Source organism: Leptonotus elevatus, chromosome 8 (genome assembly GCF_054856555.1).
Source record: "Leptonotus elevatus isolate MCC_2025b chromosome 8, RoL_Lele_1.0, whole genome shotgun sequence".
Taxonomy (NCBI): Eukaryota; Metazoa; Chordata; class Actinopteri; order Syngnathiformes; family Syngnathidae; genus Leptonotus; species Leptonotus elevatus.
Window position 1 is genome coordinate 8,937,373 of NC_141246.1, and position 19,800 is coordinate 8,957,172.

General features: G+C 39.1%; 1 protein-coding gene across 2 annotated transcripts; it reads right to left on the minus strand.

Moving 5' to 3' along the window:
* Positions 1-3,467: 3,467 nt before the first annotated feature.
* Positions 3,468-19,693, minus strand: map2k7 (mitogen-activated protein kinase kinase 7). 2 transcript variants are annotated; one of them, XM_086082656.1, is made up of 12 exons: positions 19,570-19,693; positions 16,718-16,765; positions 14,651-14,789; positions 14,085-14,151; positions 13,721-13,834; positions 13,371-13,490; positions 12,996-13,103; positions 12,681-12,860; positions 12,496-12,576; positions 11,866-12,008; positions 11,740-11,785; positions 3,468-10,957 (listed from the first exon to the last, which is right to left on the minus strand). In XM_086082656.1, the coding sequence occupies exons 1-12, from the start codon at positions 19,691-19,693 to the stop codon at positions 10,811-10,813; spliced, it is 1,317 nt and encodes a 438-aa protein (XP_085938782.1). In that variant the 3' UTR covers positions 3,468-10,810. The 2 variants fall into 2 exon arrangements, with proteins under 2 accessions (XP_085938782.1, XP_085938784.1); XM_086082658.1 differs by lacking the exon at positions 16,718-16,765.
* Between the last annotated feature and the right edge of the window lie 107 nt (positions 19,694-19,800).

Genomic DNA, 19,800 nt, shown 5'->3' on the forward strand with positions numbered 1-19,800 from the left:
AGATCATGTGTCGAAATTCTCATCCGTATTATTATTATTGTTATTATCTCCTTGCACACTTTAGGGAGTTGTGTTCAAGAGCTGCTCGTAAAATTCCAAACCGATGTTTAAAGTGCACCAATATATATATATATATATATATATATATATATATAATTACATCACCCATATGATTAGAATGAACAAAACCAGTTACATTTCTACTGATAAGCTTTAAATGTTTTTTTTTTAAAGTTATTGTACAGATGGCACATCATCAAAGTTCTTGTTCTCGTTAATACAGTATAAGCACAAATGTCCTTCTCTTCTTTGTTTATACTTATGTTGTGCTTTGTTGTTTTATTTGTACGTTTGTGTATTGTGTTGTATGTGTTCCTGTTGGGGCTTTTTGTCCAGGTCATGTTTGTAAATGAGAATTAGTTCTCAAACATTTTACCTGGTTAAATAAAGGTTAAATAAATAAATAAAAAGTGAACATTTGAATGATCCATAAACATAACTTAAGGCTTCATTTTCTCAGTGAGAAGGGATGGAGTCATACTAAAGCAGGTAGCTTAGTTTCATTCCACACAAGCAGGTTTAGACTCTAAATTGTCCTTAGGTGTGTGAATGCTTGTTTGTCTGAAGCAAAATTGATAAATGTTTTTTGCCTCTTTTTTTTGTTGTTGTAGGTTTTTGCTAATTGCATGGCGGGCCACTTATGGCCCGCACGCTGCAGATTTCCTGCCCCTGATCCAGGAAGGCAAGGGGGTGTTGTTGTGTTTGTCGGAATGCAGACTCGTCTGTACCTGCAACTAGAGCGTGGTAGGCGCAACTTTAAGTACACAAGTAGGTTAGAGGCGAACACATTTAAGAGAGTGATGTAGCAAAATGCATTGTATCATGTTTTGATTCAGGATAGACAGGGGGGAATTTTTGTGAGTCACACTTACATTTTGTGTACACGGAATAAGTTATTTTACAATTTTTTTTTATTTACAATAAATAAATTAATCAATTATTTCCCATAATAGATAAATTATATAAAATGCATTAGTTAATTTTATTTATTATTATTTTTTAACCGTTTTATTTACAACTGAAAAACATAATGAATGAATTTTCATGGGTAGGCCATATGTGCATTTTAGATGGTAACAGTTGTGAGCAGCTAGCTGAAAACAAGGTGAAAATGAATCTTATAGGCCCAGATTTGCTGTCAAACCAGGTGAAGCGTCGTACTTGCGCGCCACCAATCAGCTTTGGCCTTAATTCCCTAACCATATATGGTCAGACCAGTTTTGAAACAGGGAAGAGAAGGAGAGGCAACAGAAGGTGGGGTCTATTGTGTGTGTGTGTGTGTGTGTGTGTGTGTGTGTGTTTTTTTTTTTTGCTGCTGCTCGGGTGTAAAATATATTTTCAAAGACCGTCATTAGCTGTGCACCAAGCAAAGAAGGTGGAAGTGGCGGTGGCGTGTCGCAACATGACAGGAAGACGCCTAACACAATTTTTTATGCACATACTGTGTGTGTACTGTCTAAGGGTGGTGGACCGATTCATCAATTTTATTGATTAATATGAGTCACTGTGTTTTTTGTTTGTTTGATCAGCTTCAATAGTTCAAATTAGTGGTGTGTTTTTGTGATGTTTCCTTTTTTTTTTTTTTAAGACGAAGCTAAGTCAAAATGTTTTTAATTTTTTTTATTTAGAATTTTGGCAGTTTTGGTCCATACTGCCAGGTCGAAATGTTATTCAAATGAGAAGGCGGTCCTAAGCGTGTCTTGGGTTGGACTCCGCGGTTGCAAGCTGGCGAGACTTCCTTGTTCGTGGAGTAGGTCAACAGCGGAGTCCAACCCAAGACACGCTTAGGACCGCCTTCTCATTTGAATAACATTTCGACCTGGCAGTATGGACCAAAACCGCCAAAATTCTAAATAAATAGATGACTAAATAAATAAATAGATGACTAAAAGTGAAAATAAAAATGAATCTAAAAAATATAATTCAAAAATTAAATGCAAATGTGTGTAAATATATATATATATTTTTTTTATTATATATATATTTGTTTTGGGGATTTAATTTTCGAATTATATTTTTTTATATCCATTTTTAGTTTCACTTTTTGTCATTTATTTATTTAGAATTTTGGCCGTTTTGGTCCTCCATATTCCGTCTATTTGTCGTTGACGGATGCCCACCTTTTCAGCAAAGTGCCCGCTCTTTCAGTGAGTACTATTATATGCCGCGAAGCCTCGAAAAGAAATACACAGAATGAGCACAGACTGAAACAGGTTTTCGTCCATAGAACCTGAGTAAGTAGAGAGGGTCTTTCTCATTCCGTGCATTTTTTTAGGCTTCGCATCATAAAGCACTCGCCGGGAACTTCCCACCCATTTGCCATGTCATAATTTTAATAATTGCTTTAGTTATTATAGTGACAAATATTTAATAAACAACTGTCAATATGATCATTTATTTTCATTGACGATTTAAAAAAAAGATAAATGAATGCAAAAGTAATAAATACAACTTTCAAGGTAAAAAGCTTAATATGTTCAACCAAAACACACCATCGTAAGGTGAATTAGCATTTTCCAACTCCCAGTTGAAATGAAAGTTTTAAGGAGTCAGTCGGGGTTACACGCGCATGTCATTTGCATGCCAAAGCGTCAGATGGAGCCGCCATCCTGTTGGTTCATTTGACGCAGCCGCAGGGCAACAGTTTTGTTGTTGTTGCGCCACCTCGCATTCGGCTTCCTGCTTTACAGCACAAGTGCATTGTTGTAAGATAGAATGCAGACAATCTGGGTTTGTTTGTACAGCACATTAAAGGGAGCGTGCAATGCACCTTAAAAAAAAAGAAAAGAAAAAAGTAATACAATCAGTAAGCTTCTACGGGTGAGCAGTATGTTTTTATATATTGTGTCAATTTTAAATAGCAATTACATTATAATAAGGGGGAAATAGCAATTACATTGTTTTATGCCCTAAATGTAAGTTTTGTATTACTGGCTCGAACTACCGGTGACAAATTCCTTTTGTGTTTTTAACATACTTGACCAACAAAGATTCAGATAAAAAATACTGTCCAGAACCACCTTTATGAGTTTACTTTCAGTTTGAATATTGCCCCCTCTTGTGGACAAACTATACATTACGATGCTTCCAATGTAAATCAAGTTTCAAGTGTGTATGGCGCGTAAACTTACTATAATACAGTTATAATTACCGTATTAACATAGGTGCAAATGTCATTATAAAACTACAGGACCAAAAAGCCCCCCCCCCCAAAAAAATAAATAAAAAATAAAAATAAATTAAATACATCTGGTAGATTATATAGAATATAGCATATTTCTATATTTGGTAACCCCATAAAAAAATAGTCCACAAAAAAAATAAAATAACTTATGCACATACAGTACCCTCCAAAAGTATTCTACCACGAAACATGCAGGCTTAAAAAACAAACAAACTATGACACATTAGCTTTCTATGTTTTTATTTATTTGATTTTTTGGTGTTTTATTGTTTTTTTCTCATCAAAAGAATCCTGAGGTATTCACAATTTAATGGCATTTATTCTTTTTTGAAATGAGACCGAGGGTTGTGGGGGAAGGTGAAATACAACAGGAAAATAAAAATGATGAAAGGGGCAGTAAAGCTGTGAGACTTGATACATACATCTTCGTGGTGGTAAAAAATAAAAAAAAATAAAAATAGGGGGACTAACAGTATGTTGGTTCTCTCATCTTTATAGCGAAAACTGCTCAAGTCAATCTCTAAAGCCAAACAAACAAAAATAAATCTGAATTTCAAAAGAATTGGCATAAACAGTAAATAGGGGATTCAAATAAAATAAAAAATTTGACAAAATTCAAAATGTGAACATTTGTTATTTGTTGTTGGGGTACAAGAGTAAATAAAAAATACAAATAAAAATGGAGGAGTTTTGTCCTGGCTGGGTGTTTGTATTTCGATACGTTTAGGTATATTATTATTATAATAATGATATACTTTTGACTGCTTGCTTCTCAAGTCAAGTATTTAAAAAAACATTTGAAAAAATCAGAAGACAAATAATAATAAATATATATATGTATATATATTCAGTGAAGTAAATACACCGTTGAATGATGTTCTTGCTGCATCACAGATAAATAACACAAAAATAGGTTGCAACTCTTTAAAAAAAAATAAGGGAGGGGCAGTCTGCAATGCAAGACACAAACAAAAATAATCATCATCATCATAATAAAAACCCATTACAAGTGCAACATCAGTCATGACAGCTTTCGGAAAACAAAAGAAAAGCTCTTGTATTTGACCAATCGGTTCACTTACTACAGCATCAAACAAACCAGAAAGAATAGAAAAATAATCACAAACATAATAATAAAAAAAACCCATTTATGTCAAACCAAAAACAGGGCAAAGGATGTGTTTTGTGGAGGAAGGGAGGAAAATAAAGCAACAGCACACAATTTATAACCATAATGAGTCAATAAAGTCATCAAGATTTCTGATCAATCCACAAAAATACAAAACAATAGCAATACTATTAAAGTTGAGTTTATGTAGTGGCTACAATCAGGTGGACATCAATTACAGCCGGAGATATTTCCATATCCACCTGGCCAACACATGCAGTGGAACCTCGAAAGTTGAATCCGTTCCGTGATGCTGGCTGACTTTCCAAATTCAAAACTATTTTCTCCTCACAGCTGATCATGCCAAGTGAAATAGCCAAATATGAACTGTACAGGGAACACTTACGGTTATAGAAGTATTAATAAACAAGTTGTATCATTGTATAATGAAACTAAAATCAAGCAAAAATACTCACACTATGAAGCTTAATTTGTGTATGTGTGTACTGAGCAGCCAGCCGTATGTTACAACAAGTTCCATTTCCAAATATGACCGCTTATAATCACTCTCTTCTTCATCTTGGGAGGTTCCACAGAGTGTGTTTATTATCTATTTGTTCAATTTGGTGTCATCTTTGCCCTGAATAGTATTCTTAATAACAATCCATAATAAAATAATCTTAAAACCATAATTCATGAACCATCAAATACATTGATCATAAAAAAAAAAACACACACACACAAATAAAATTATAATAATCATCATCTCCATCAATACAAACATTTGGTAGACACGCCTACAGCTAAGTGAAATAAAAAAATAAAAGGAGAGAGCTTTCTAACAAACATTGTGTGAGTGTGAATGAAGCGGGATTGTGAGCTTGACATGACAGCTTATCAAAAATAATTCAACATTCATGACCCCCAAAAAAAGAAAAGTCATGTGCATTCCCACCCACTAAACAATATAGAAGAAACTAACAGCTGTGACAATGACGTGCACTTGATAAACTTTACAGCAGGGGGAGGAACCTTTTTACATTTACGCGATGAGTAAACAAATGTTTATTTTTACATACCATGAGGGTGAAGTTAGTCTTGTTCTTTTTTTTTTACAATTGCATGAGCGGCCATGTTACCCGTTTGTATATTATTCATCCTCGCGTGTATGATTCCTTTGTGAGAAAACTTCGGAAATGAAATCTTTATTTCGGTCTGTCGGTTCCCCGCCCCTGCTTTACAGCATTGATCGAACTCCCCGCAAAAAAAACAAAAACAAGCAAACAAAATCCCTCCCACCCCGATACAATCCTTAAATATGTAGTCAGCTCATTTCAAAACTCGCTGCGTGTCGCATTCGGAGGGTGGGAGTCTCTTTAGAATGTACCGCTCGTAGCAAGCCGACATGGTTTTGCATGACTGCATAGTGACGATATTTGGTTTACTTACAGATGGGATTTAAAACACACATAAATACAGAGACAAGAGCGAGAGAGAGAGAGAGAGAGAGACCGCTGCTGGATGCCAAGGCACAGCTCAGGTAGGCGCTAGCAGCTAGCTTCATTGTTTATATACACAGCCGGCGAGCTAATATACACATCAAGCCAGGGTGGGATCACTTTAAATATTTGGTGTCTCTACATCAGGGCTGGGGGCAGCTTTTTCCTAGATCTTAGAAAGTTCTCCAGGAGGGCCCGTATTGGGCCCACTCCTGTTCTACAATCCACGTAGCACATAGAGCATGTGTCGGTGCACATCAGCTTATAAACAAAAACAAGGTTAGACAGCGGGAGACTGGGTCCACCTGGCGGTTTGGGGGGAGTGGCGGGGGAACGCATCAAGTCATTCATGGCATGTATGCCTGGAATTTACGTTTTTAAACACGTCAGCCCTGTGGACGTCAAACGGTGGCGTTAAAGTCAAGTCGATATTCCGCAGAGTAAAAGTAGACAAAGGGCCGAGCTGACCAACAACACTGGATCTCATCTTCATGTTGTGTCAACGAGAGCCGGAAGGTGACCTTTGGCGTCACTCAGTTTGAATGACCCCGATGACTAAAATTGCAATTGTTGGGGTCAAGTCTGTATGCAACTTTTAAAAGAGGAAGTCAAAAAAAAAAATTCTTGACAATAATGTGTTATATGTGACTTCATTAGTCTAAATAAGGCATTCTGGTTAATATTGCGTTAGTGGAATATGAGTTAAGCAGCAAAAATCCAGCTATTTTTATCCATCTCACGGGACGGCCATTTTGAAAATGACATCACGGTTGCTCAGGTCTCAGGTAACAACCAATCACAGCTCAGCTTCAGAAAACAGGTGAGCTGTGATTGGTCATTGCCTGAGCCCTGAACAACTGTTATGTCATATTAAGTGGACAGCAAGTGGAAAAATGGCCGCCCCCTGAGATGGACAAAAACGGCTAGATTTTGCTCCATAACTCATATTCCACATATGTAATAATAATCAGAATGTCATGTTTAGACTAGTGAGGTTACATATAACATATTATTGTCAAGAAATGTTAAAGGTTGACTTTTCATATGCATAATATTCGGAGCGTTGTACTACTTGAGTTATTTTTAACTGCAATCGCGGGTGGCGTAATGTCGCCAGGTATCACTTTTTGCGCTATCAAGATGGCTGACATCCAGTGAAGCGGGCAATTGTGGACTTTTCTGTTATGGAAGTCCAATAATGCCGCATTTTTGGACTGCTCGGCACTTGTGCAATTTAGTGCCAGTCTCCCTCTGTTCATTATTTAAAAAAAAAAGCACACAAAATGGAGGGCGATGGAGTCACTGCTACACCACAGCGCCCCCTATAGCCGCTCACACACACAAATATATACAGAGTATATATAGCTGAGAGCAATTAATAACGAGTTGTTACAATGACAATGTATTTGTTGGGTTGTGGACACCTTTGGTGTGCAGTTGTCAAGCTTGCAGTGGATGGACATGACCTAAAGCATCTGGACAGACAGACAGCCTCTAATCCGCCTATGGTGTAATGACTTGCATTAGTTGTATGATGCGATGTGACAAGTGTGGTTACATTGTGTCATGAGTTAGTACTTTTTCTCTCACTTTGCTTTTCGCCTTCCTCAAAACGTGCTGTTCTGGTCAGTATTTGGTAAAAACACGTGCAGACTTTGCATTGGAGTTCACTTATTTGGCAAAAAAAGTACTTTGTCTTTTGGGGGGAAAAAAAATAAGTGACGGTAGCGTCTAAAGCAATTTAACACAATAAAAATACGAATAAAAAAATAATAATAGTAGCAGCAGGAAATAAATACTTTGAACGGAACAACACAAATTATCCACTAGCTTGCTGGCTAATTAAAAAAAAAAAAGTTGGCGTAACACCACGAAAGCTTTGTACAATGGCGGAAATTTCCCTTCTCAGTTTCCTGTCTTTTAGCACATACTTGACTTCCTTTTGTCTTTGTCTCATACTTACACTTTCTCAACAACTTCACTACCTCTCTTCCCATTCCTATTCATCTTTACTCCCTTCTCCTCATCTCTCGCTCTCTTTCTGACACTTAACCGTCTCCTGGCTTGTTCAGTACCACTCATCACTTCTCCGTCCCTCTCAGTGATTTGCTTTGGTGCCTAGTCAGTCAAGTCTTCACTAATGCTAATGCTAATACAACAATCCTCAGTAGCCTTCATTGTAGCAAAACAACATTCAAGTTGACATTGTTGATGCTAAACAAGTCTATATATAAAGCCTATTCTCATGAGAATTTAGTAGGATATCACACTAAAATGAGTGAATCATCAACCAATTATGGGGTTACCCGATTTAAAAAAATAAAATAAAGCCAATCAAATTATTGTTAAATTATTACCAATTATTAGCAGAGAATCGCAAATTCGACATTAACCTATTAATTATTTGGATTTAAATTTAAAATCTACAGGCAATGCTTGAATGGCAAAATAACCTATGAATTCAAAACGTTTCATCAGCCATTGTTAACACTATTAAAGAACCTGCAAAGTCAATTGAGGAATTTGTTTCTAAATACATTATACATTGCAAAAGATAATTGCTGAAAACATTTGAAAAGACTGACAGCTACACGGTACTGAATTGCAGAGGCAAAGCGTAAACAGTTTTTTTTGTTTTTTTTACTATTTAAGTTTTGCTGACTGACATGCATGACTGCTACAAATTAAAAAAAAAAAAACCAGTCAGTGTTGTTATTTAAATTCCCAATCAATGAGGTGATGCCCCGGATGAGTCCGCCACCCGTCAGCTGGGCCCAGAGAAGCCCCAAAAGCCTGTTAGCTTTCAAGCTAGCTGGTAACTAGCGCCTTTCGTCGAAGTGTGGATAGCCCCATGGCAACCCGGTGGAATAGATTACAGCTACTGGAGGCTTTGATCAGTTATATTTTTGCAGCGACGAGTGTCCATAACAAAAAAATACTACATGAAGTAGCATTAATTTTTTTGAACAATGTGTTTTTGAAAGGGGAGATTTTGAAGCTGTGTTTTATATAAATTACCTGTGGATTTTTTTTTTTTATAATTCGAATTTGGCAGGGTGACACACTGACTTGTGTCATATTTAGATAACTTTCAAAAAAATGTCATTTATCAGTGCATCGCATGAATTGTAACAATGTTTCCAGGGAAACTTATGTGATCGCCAGACAGTATGTCGAATCAATCAATGCCTTTCATTGCATTTTCTGCACTGTCAATTTGAAGAAAAAAAGTCCTTTATGTTTCTATTAGGGATAACATTTTTGATAGAATATTTTAAAAAAAAATGTAAAACAGATTAATTGATTATTAACAGTGGCAGTGGCAGCAAAGAAAAACATACAGTGCTACGAACCACAGTGGAATCAGGAAGGAGATTATCACGCCGTTGTAACTACCGTGACTACTTCTGTAAATATTGGCACGAGGACCCCCCTTAGCTGTTCAACAACATGCCTGACGTTAAACAAACGCAAGGACCGTTTAGTAGTCTAACAATATAACCAATGTAAAATACACAAACTCAGCACTAAACTAAAGCTAGCATTAACATAGCATTCATCATCCACTGATGCCATCACACCACAACAGGTAAGGTATTTTTATTGTTTGAATACTGTACTGTACTGTACTGTAAATGTAAAAAAAACATAAATAGAACTTAAAATAGGAAATTTCTGTTTTTAGAGCTTGGGAACGGATAAATTGCATTTACATTATTTCCTATGGAAAACAATGTTTTGGAGGTTAAAAAATTCAGACTTTGAACACTTCGCAGGAACCGAATTTTGTTCAAACTCCGAGGTACCACTGTAGCTGACTGTTATTGCACTGTAATGCATCTCGAGTCTCTTGGCCTCCTCCTCACAACTGCAATCACCTTTGGTCTGGAAAACACTAAACAGCAGACAGAGAAGACGAGATAGGCAACTAATTGGCGATAACATCGATCCACCACCTTTTTCTATTTCTTTGTACAAGTTGAACGTCTGCGTCTCCTCACGGAAAAAGCACAGCAAGTAAACAGCCCACCAAATAGCCATCAGACATCAGTATGACTTCTATCTTTCCTTCTATCTCCTCTCACCTCAGGTAACTCATTATGGACAAACAACAAAAAAGGTTAGAATACAATACTATTTTTTTCCTGAATTTTCCCGTCCAATTCCGTAGCTGATAGTTGGATTTGGAGCTTGTTCACTTAAAAGCTGACCAATTGGTGTTAGAAATGAGGCTCTCTCATTTTCTGTTTGTGTTTGACTTAATAGGATATATTATATGTAGATGCATGTCAAAAAAATTAATCTAGAAAACTTCCATTGATTTCAGTAATTCAATTTAAAAAGTCAAACTCCGACTGAATCCTTAAACACAGCACCAAATTTAACCTCATTCCTAACATTTGGATCGTTTATGTACCGGTAATATTCAGATTTCATGTGAAGAAGGTTTTACGCCAAATGTAAGCTATAATCATCAAAATGATAAATAAAATCATGAAATATTTCACTCTGTGTGTAGTGAATATCTACACACGTGCAAGTCTCACTTTTAATTGAACTAATGAAATAAATGAAGTTTCCTCCAGTGTTCATATCTGGACACACTCAAGGCATGCTTGTACATGTGACAGTGGCTTGGATGACACTCATTGCTAAGCGACGACTATAAATGGACAAATAACGATGGTAGTTGCGCACAAATGAAGATAAATAACTACCGCGCACACCTAACCCCATGTCTGCCTGTCCAGATTGAACATGCCATCCCATCCATCAGTCCCTCCCTCCGTCAAATCCGCCGGCCCAAAAATCCCTCATCATCTTCGTCGTCATTTCGCTCTTTGAGGGCTTCTTCCGGTGGACAGAGTCTAAGGCTCGGCTTAGCGTCTTTAGGCTGAGGCAAGACTACATTTGAGGGGACAGCTGAGCGTACGGCGGGCGAGGGGGGCTCTCTGCGGGCTACCTGCTGAAGAGCGAGGAGTGGAGCTGGTGCTGATGGCTGTAACACTGGCTGCTGCGAGGCGACTCGGTGCGATCCATCACCGTCTGGAACCAACCGGCCACGTCCACCTCCAGCACCTCGTAACGGCGGATGAAGCTGTGCTCCTACAATAAGGGAACGAAAAGAAGATTGCTTAGGATGGATTTACCACGCCTACGGTATCGTATTAGGACTTTAATTTGTTCCGTTACCACGCTTGTTACTCAAAAAAAGTTAGCTGGAAATGTCATCAATCTGTTCCAGTCTCCCATAAAACACCAACAAACCAAAAATTGCAATGTGCTTTTCTAATACGAGTGGTAAATCAGATTTTTAATCCACATTTGAAAGATGCCCGATTCCATTCCATTTTGAAAACTATTATAAAGTTTTTTTATGAGAAAAAAGACTTTGTATTTATGTGGTCTCTTGAACTATTTAAAAAAAAGAAGAAGAAGAAGAAGGTATAACAAAAAAAAAAATGAAAAAATGAAAAAAATAATTTACTTATAAATATTTGTGCAAATTATTATTAACATCAAGTGTCCTCCTTTGAGCTCATAGTAAATCTCTGTTCTCATAAAGAAACTATTAACTGAATTTTAAATAAAGTGACAGGTGATTCTAGGTGGCATAATGACAAGTTGGGTCAAACCATTCTGGTATGGGGGGGAATGCTGGGTTTTTAGGACACTGAAATTGAATACCCTACTGAATATCAAATTAATTTCATGAACTTATGTTTTTCTGAAATATTTACATATATATACACTTTTGAAATATATTTTAATATCTCACGTACCCCCTGAAGTGCCCCATTTGAGAACTACTAACTTAGACCATGCAATGTAAATTCCGCTTTGTCACACTGGAGGTCGCTCCATAATGTAGCTCATTCAAGACTTACCAGCAACTGGTGGTATTTTGGCCTTTTTCTGTGATCCTTAGTGAGGCTGTGGAAAACCAACAGAGTTCCTGTGAACCTTCCGCATGAACTATAGGAGTGTTTATTTTGTGCGCGTGCGGAGCTCACCAATCTTTAACGAAGGACTGGAAGTCGAGGGAGAATCCCATGCTGAGAGGCAGCAGAGGGGGGTCTTCCTGCAGCACTTTGGTCAGAACCTCAAAGTCTGTCTTGCAGTTCTTGTACGGAAACTGTCCTGTGGCCAGCTCCACCTAGCGCACACCGGACAGTATTGACAGTCAAATATTTTCTAATTACTATATTTTGTTATTATTCTAGACATGAAATATTGTCAATAGCCAACAAAAGCACACATAAAAAAAAAAAAAGCAAATTCAGAGATAAACACTTTTGCAACAGTGATTGCTTTAACTCTGCTTTAAAAAATAAACAACTTAAGCTTAAAGCTTGTGCTTTATAGTTAGCACGATTACAAAATAATTACACAAATTATTTCCATAACACTTTGCACAACAGATGTTAATTGAAGTTTGAATGGATGGTTGTCTACGTGTCCTGTGATTGGCTGGTGACCAGTCCAGGGTGTACCCTGCCCAAAATTTGCTGGATGGCCCCAACTCAGCCATGACCCTAATGCAGACAAGTGCTACAGAAAAATGGATTGGATGCATATTTGCTAATTCCCCTTAATAATTAAGGTAAAAAAAATGATCGGTAAGGATGACAATGAAGTCTGACCAGAGAGATGCCAAGGCTCCATACGTCCGCTCGGATGTCGTAGTCGGGTTTGGTGGGATCAGGAGGGTCTATTCTCTCAGGCTGCAAGGATAAAAACAAACATACATGAAACGTGTTAATTCCATATTTGATAGATAGCTGAATGAAGTCAACGGGTTTGCAAAACTTGATTTGTTGCCCCTTACCGCCATGTACGCAGCACAGCCAGCGCTGCGAGTCTTTGCTTTCGAGTCGACGAGACGTCCGCTGATGCCGAAGTCGCACAGTTTGATCTGACCTTTCGCGTCCAGGAGAATGTTGGAGGGTTTAACGTCACGGTGGATGACACCGTGTTTCTCTTTCAAATAAAGCAAGGCTTTCACTATCTGGAGTGGAAACACAGAGTGATGGATCAAACCACAAAATTAAGGCAGCAAAGGATTTTCTTGAATGTAGGGATGTGGCAATTGAATATTTTGAAGAATCGATTATTCAATATTCTACTTGAATGGCTCACTTACTGCAACAGTCATCTTTCCTAAGATTTGTTCAGGGATGGGGCCTTGGATTCTCTTCTTGAGCTTCTCAGCACACGTTCCCATCAGTTCCATGGCAATAAATACATCTGTCTGTAAAGGCAGGCACATACAAAGTTGTTAAATGCGGTCAGTTGGACTACATTGACAATAATGATCAATGATTTATTGTTGGGTAATACAGTGGAACGTCAGTGATTCAACCTGGACTAGGCGCCCCCCAAAAATACCCCAATTATTTTTTTCAAAAAGCGCAGTAAGCATCAAAGCGTTTTTTTAAATCTATATGGAAGAATGGGAAATAAGCGTCACCAAAAAGATTCTGTTCTACTTTGGAGGTTGTATTTCGAACACACTCACATTGGTAACTATGGCACCGTAGCACTGAATGATATAAGGGCAGTCGTGACTTTTCAGCACCACGTCCAGGTCCATCAGGATCCTCTTGTTCTCATCCTTGTTTCCTGTTCGCCGCATTTGCTAAGGACACATACACAAATTTGGATGACCATTATAATAGAAAGATGACAATTCAACAGAAATAATCACAAACTGCCTTAGTATAGAACAGAGATGGGCAATTTATTTTTTAAAGAGGCCATGACAAAATATCTCAACTACAGTGGTCTGCGGGCTGTACTTCGTCCGGGTCCGGTATAGAACAAAAGGGGACAGTCATGGGGCAGATAGAAAGTACAGGAAGGTCTTACTTTGACTGCGATGACGTGACCAGTCTTCTTGAATCGCACTTTGAAGACCTGCCCACAGGTCCCGCTGCCGATCTCGCCCTCGTCGATCAAATCCGTCACCTCGGCCGGATACCTCTGCGGGACAACACGCATGTTATACACGTGAAATTGTCTTTGTTTTATATTTGAATTTCATCTTCTTCTTTTTTTTAATCTGCCACCATTTAGCGCTTGGAACTCAAATTTTTGTTTGCAACTCAAGAAGAAAAACTAAATTGAAAAAAACAACAGATTGTATCTTTAAAAAAAATAATTGTGTGTCTGGTCACCTGCAAGTCCAGGTAACACATAATCATAATTAAAACAACACTTATAGACAACTCACCTGTCCGTCTATTTTAAGATAACCCGTTTGTTTCATGATCTCTTGCAATTTCTGGTCAATCTCTGCACTGTAGGGACAAACACACAGAAATTATGATATTTCCGCATTAATGTAAGAAAAAATTTGGAAGTGTCAATGCATCGTGCAAGGTTACAAGTAGGGCCTGACCGATTAATCGGCCAGTATCAGCTTTTTGGCCAATTGTTATTTGGTGTTTTACTCATTAACACAATTACAACATAAGAAAGATAATGACATTCAAAAATCTCCCTGAAAAAAATAAAAGGGAACGACAATCCTATTTTTCCCTCTGCTGTAAAGATAAACAAATACTAAAGGACAAAGTAATGTAAATGTGCCTGTATTTATTTTAGTATTGTAATCACTAAAGGATCCAAAAAAATAGTTATTTTATTCATTATATATTTTTTAATTAATCAGACGATTAATATGTTACCCAAATTTATTCTGCCACATATTGAAATCAGCATGGGCATAATAAAAAAAAGAAAACACACACATCGGTCAGGCCCTAGACAAGAGCATGCGTTTGCGAGATCACATACTTCTCTAGACTCTTCTGTAGGCCGTACTGAGGGGTGGGGAGGTTGAGCATGTGTCTGGGGCGACAGGGGTGGTGCTGAGGTGAGCTCTCTGAAGATGAGGAGCGGCTTCCTGCGTCATTGGCCAGGGGCAGCTGAAGGGCTGGTGCAGGGGGGAAATGATCAGTAATAGTGCATTTTGTAACAGAGGCCTGGCATGCCAAACAAACTTGAAAAGGTTTAATTTCACTCAATTCAATTTCAAGCCACCATTTTGCCATGATGCAATGGTGAGAATAAATATTATACAATAAGGCCCGTTCCAGGTTGTTGTTTTTGTACAGTTAATAACTTGATTTTTGTCTGGTGTAATTTTACTGGCGACCACTAGATGGCGGCACATTTAGTTTGAGATGGTATACATTTGAAAGAACAAAACAGGAAGTGCAGCCTAGTTTTTGTAGAAAATGTGTAAAACAAAAAAAACAAAAACAAAAAAGTGTTATCTATTTTATTATGTTTAAAAAAAAAATAATAATCATGTGCCATAAAAGCTATAAAAAAACATGACCATATAGTATTTAAATAGGGCATTTTTCCTGTATTGCCCAAGAAGCAGCAGGTGCTCGTATCCTGGAGCCTGTTGAGGGAAAACCGCTTGCTGAGGGGGAGAAGGGTTAGTAAGAGTGCATCTCCACAGTTTGGCCGGCTCCAAATTGCGGGCATAGTCTAGTCAGGCACACGGAGCCAGAAGAAGGAGAAGAAGATGCAAACAAAGACACGAGGTTGCAGACGCCGCCCCCTGCAGGTGAGGAGGAACATCGGCCATAGCGTAGCTGGAAGTTAGAGGACTTTTCAGTTACAGGCAAACAAACACGAAAGAGGAAGACGAGTGTTCACCGCACTCCGGGGGATGCTGTATTAGAAACTGTGTCAAAAACACAAACGCGATTCCACTCCCTCCCCTAAAAAACAAAATGCGTCGTGCAGAAAAGCTGCATGCACTGTGCGATCCTCTGCCTCCAGCAAAACTTGAGGTTAATCGTCAGACATCTGCAATGCACGCACACAAACACATACACACCAATGCTGTTCTGCCACTCACTGACGCACAGACAAGAGAGAGAAGTGATGGAAAGATAGAAGGAGGGTGTGATTTGAGGGGGAGGTGTCATTGGGCTGAATAAAAATAATAATAACAGCGGTCAAGGATAGGCCTCATCCTTGTAAAGATTCATCAGTCATAAAATAAAAATATCTAGTAAATGAGTTGCCAACGTAATGATAATAATCCAAATTCAAACAAAGGAACCTCTGAAAACATACCAATAGGTCTATACGTGCCCTGTGATTGGCTGGCGACAGGTTCAGGAGGTAGCATTCGATACGCATCTCGATACATGGGGTGCGATACGATTCAGAGGGTTCGATTTGATTCAGTGGGATTATGAGTCCATTTGGTGAGGCTCAGTTTGAGAGGGTATGACCGGACGCAATGAGTTTCTTGTGGTCATTTGACGTACGTATGAATGAACTGACAGTATTGTAAATGTGGCGTTTCCCTCAATCTCGCCAAGTGGAACGATTCGGTTTGATTAGATGCGCTCACATCTTTTAAATCCAAATGATGTTTTCTGATTCAAATCTTTATTTACACCCCAACTTTGCAGTTAATAAAGGTTCCACAATGACAGCTTGCCAGTTGAATGGATTAATTCAATTACATCATGTCCTATGAGGATTTTGTTTTCTAAAGGAAAGCAAATTCACAACAGACTGTTCAATCTTAAATGTTCCATCCAACGTGTCGATAAAGTGGTTCCTTGACCAACAAGTAATTTGTTCTGTGACTATGCTTGTACGTCAGAACACTAATTTCATCATTCCGTAGCAATGGGTCGAATGAGAGGAAGCGAGACCACGCTGAGATGAGGTGATGAGGCAATGTGGAAGAGAATTAAAGGGACATGGGGTGGTTGGAGATGGCGGGGGGGGGGGGGGGGGCTTGAGGAGATGTACAGGAGGGCTGGGAGGGTGCTGTGCAGTGGCAGAGAGAGAGCGAGAGAGAGAGAGAGATGGATTGAATGATACCTGCGCGCTGGGAAGGAGCTGGAGCAGGACTGAGCTGGATCACGATGACTAGACGGAGGAAAGAAAATACAACAACACACACGCACATTACTGCACTGCAACTACGACCACAATCACACACTCTCTCTCATACTACATGCATGCTCTCATATAAGACACATACAGCAAATAAAGAACAGTGAACCACAGCTGTGATAGCTTACATACAAATAGATAATGGTACACTCCACAAGTGTCAACCAACAGGAATTGAAGTCCAAGGATCCATTTTTAATAATTGTCTACGCAACGGAGAATAATCTGGCCAAATGAGCATTATTCTCTCTTCTTACAATCAAAATCAGCAAAGGCCCAATTATCGGATGTTTCTACAAGATATTCCAAACCAATTGCTGCTGATGTAAGACAAGCCACTCTCGTCTGGAGCAATCCGCAGTGTGGCACCGCGCCACAGGGTGGCGCCTCCTTGTTTTTCTTGCGCATATGCAGCACTCTCGTTTTGGCCATCAATGTATTTGATGGCGTGGACGCGTATCGTGACGAGAGATAGCGCTGAGAAGCCTACTGTTTTTGTTTCCTTTTAATTTAATAAAATAAGCCTGTGGACTTCCAGTTCCTTTATTGCTCTCCATTTTTTTGCTAGCCAGTAGCACTAAGGAACTTTTCAACCTTAATAAAATATTAAAATATCGGAGGAGCTGGCTGAAGTGGCTAGGGAGAGGGAAGTCTGGGCTTCCCTGCTAAAGCTGCTGCCCCCGCGACCCGACCCCGGATAAGCGGAATTGAAGACGGAACGGAACGGAATAAAATATTTTCATAATTCTTCTGAAGAAACATCCACTTTAAAATACTTGAATGGTAACTTTGCCATAGCCTGGGGGGGGGGGGGGGGGGGTCTGTATCATTTTTAGTGGTAATAAGCAACACAACAAAAAACTATAAATATGCTGACTGCTTTATGGCATACGTCACTTCCCCCTTTTTCCATTCATTACAAAGACGGAAGTCAATTTCAGCTAAAAAACGACACAATGTGCTTGTCCTCATGGGAAAGGTGATCTTCCGCCATAATCAACATAAACTGAAAGCTCCTTAGTGTTGCTTTAAGAGGCTAAAATTTTATGTCAAAATTCACTGCCCACAGTGATTTAAACAGGGACCAACATTATCACAGGGACCAACATTAACGGTGGCCGGGTGGCCCTGAGCCAGTAGGGCACTTTATCGGGACAAAACATACCTTACACTACAGATACAGATTTTTACTCCAAATATTTTGTGTACTATCATGTGTACAGTATATAGTATGTGTAATCATTTAAACTTCTCATATTGAGTCGGAACCTGTAATGTTAAATGTTAAGAAGGCACTTTTATTTTCTCTATGGGCTACGAAAAGTACTATCATGATATTGTCTAATACATTTTTTGGGGTTGTATAACAGTAACCCACTCAAGATTCTTTGCTTCTTCTCTATAGGAGTTTTGTTTACTTTTGCTAACGTGCTCTCAAGTGTCTTCGTTTGAGCCCTGTTGCTTTAAATATTGCTGCCGTAATTAGCATATCATGTAGGTCAAGAGTATAGTGTCTTAAAATTTAAATGTTGCATTGAGGCACCTTTCCAAAGCAATTTTAGGACTTGAACAACCTTTCCTCCAAGTACTTCCATGTTATCTCACTTAGAGATGAATGTTAAGTTCTTAAGCATAAACGAGAATCCGACCCAAAACCTAGTTGCTGATGCTGTTTCTCCTTCTTTGTATTTTACGGCGGTCTGGATAACCTGTGGCAACATACGGCCTCTCAAAGGCCAGTTAAAGTACTACGACAAATGGTGGTTTAGTTGAGGAAACTTGCAATTGTGTGTGGAAGTATAGGTATGTGTGTGGTGGTTGGTGTGCTGTGTTGGTCATCGTGAGTACACCGCACAATATAAGAGCACCTGCCTCAACATGCCATTTTTCTCCCTGTCTTGTGGGGTCTCTCACGCTGATGGATTAGCTTCATGTAGGGAAGGCTTTCGTATGTGCGATGATATGCAGGTGATATTCCTGACATCACAGATTTTCTATTTTGCCTTCGAATGTCTGGCAAAGGGGAAAAAAGTCCAGATACACAATACGGAAAACATGGTTTGGTAGATGAAAAAAAAGTACTGGAGAAGGACTTTTTGTACAGAGGTGCTGTTGAACTAGCCTGTTTATTATCCGATTCTTTTAAACCAGAGTTACAGACAACATAACTCAGTTAAAGATATGTTCGTGGTAGTTGTCAATTTATGGTATTAAAACAGATGTGACTGGTTTATTTAGTGAGCGAAAATCTGTTAGCCGCTGTCTCGTCAAGGGTGAAAAAATGGCAGTGAAATCAGATTGTGCGGGAAGTCTAATCACCACGAAACACACGTAGTGTAGAAAAGATACTCTAAGGGTACGCGTACTTACGAAAAACGACAGAAAATACCACATTTTACTGTTTATGTGGGGCCTGCCGCCGACTATCTGCTAGCACGTTAGCTTAGCATGTTTGACAGCACAGCAGCCCAACACATTCTGTAGGTGACTGTTGGCTAAATATTTCATGACAGCAGCTCAGACTTTAAAACCTCAATTTACACACCCACTGGGACTCGTTCTTATCAAGAAACGAGCGCCTTAGCGTAAAACGACATCGCGTAATACGTACGTCGGAATTTGTTTATGTGGCTAGCTGGTTAGCACGCAGCGGCTAAGGGGGAGCATAACAGCCCCTCTCCTTCACTCCCACCCTCCGCCTCTTTCGAGCTTTTTCCTCCCCAACAGTTATTCTGGCCCATTTGTGTTCAGCCCGGCCATCCCCGGTGTACACTCACTTGGTCTCGCGTGGGCTCTATGCGGGCTCATGTCGATCTTGAGGTCCATACTCCGCCGAGCCTCTTCGTTTTCCTGTTTTAGTTTCTCCTCGATCCGCGATAGCCTCTGTTCCAGCGACGACATCTTGAAAAATTGAGCTCCCCATGGAGCACAGCTCTATACTGCCCCCTTTGGCAGACAGACAGACGGACAGACAAGCGCATACTGTAACTATGTAAAGGCATGCAGAC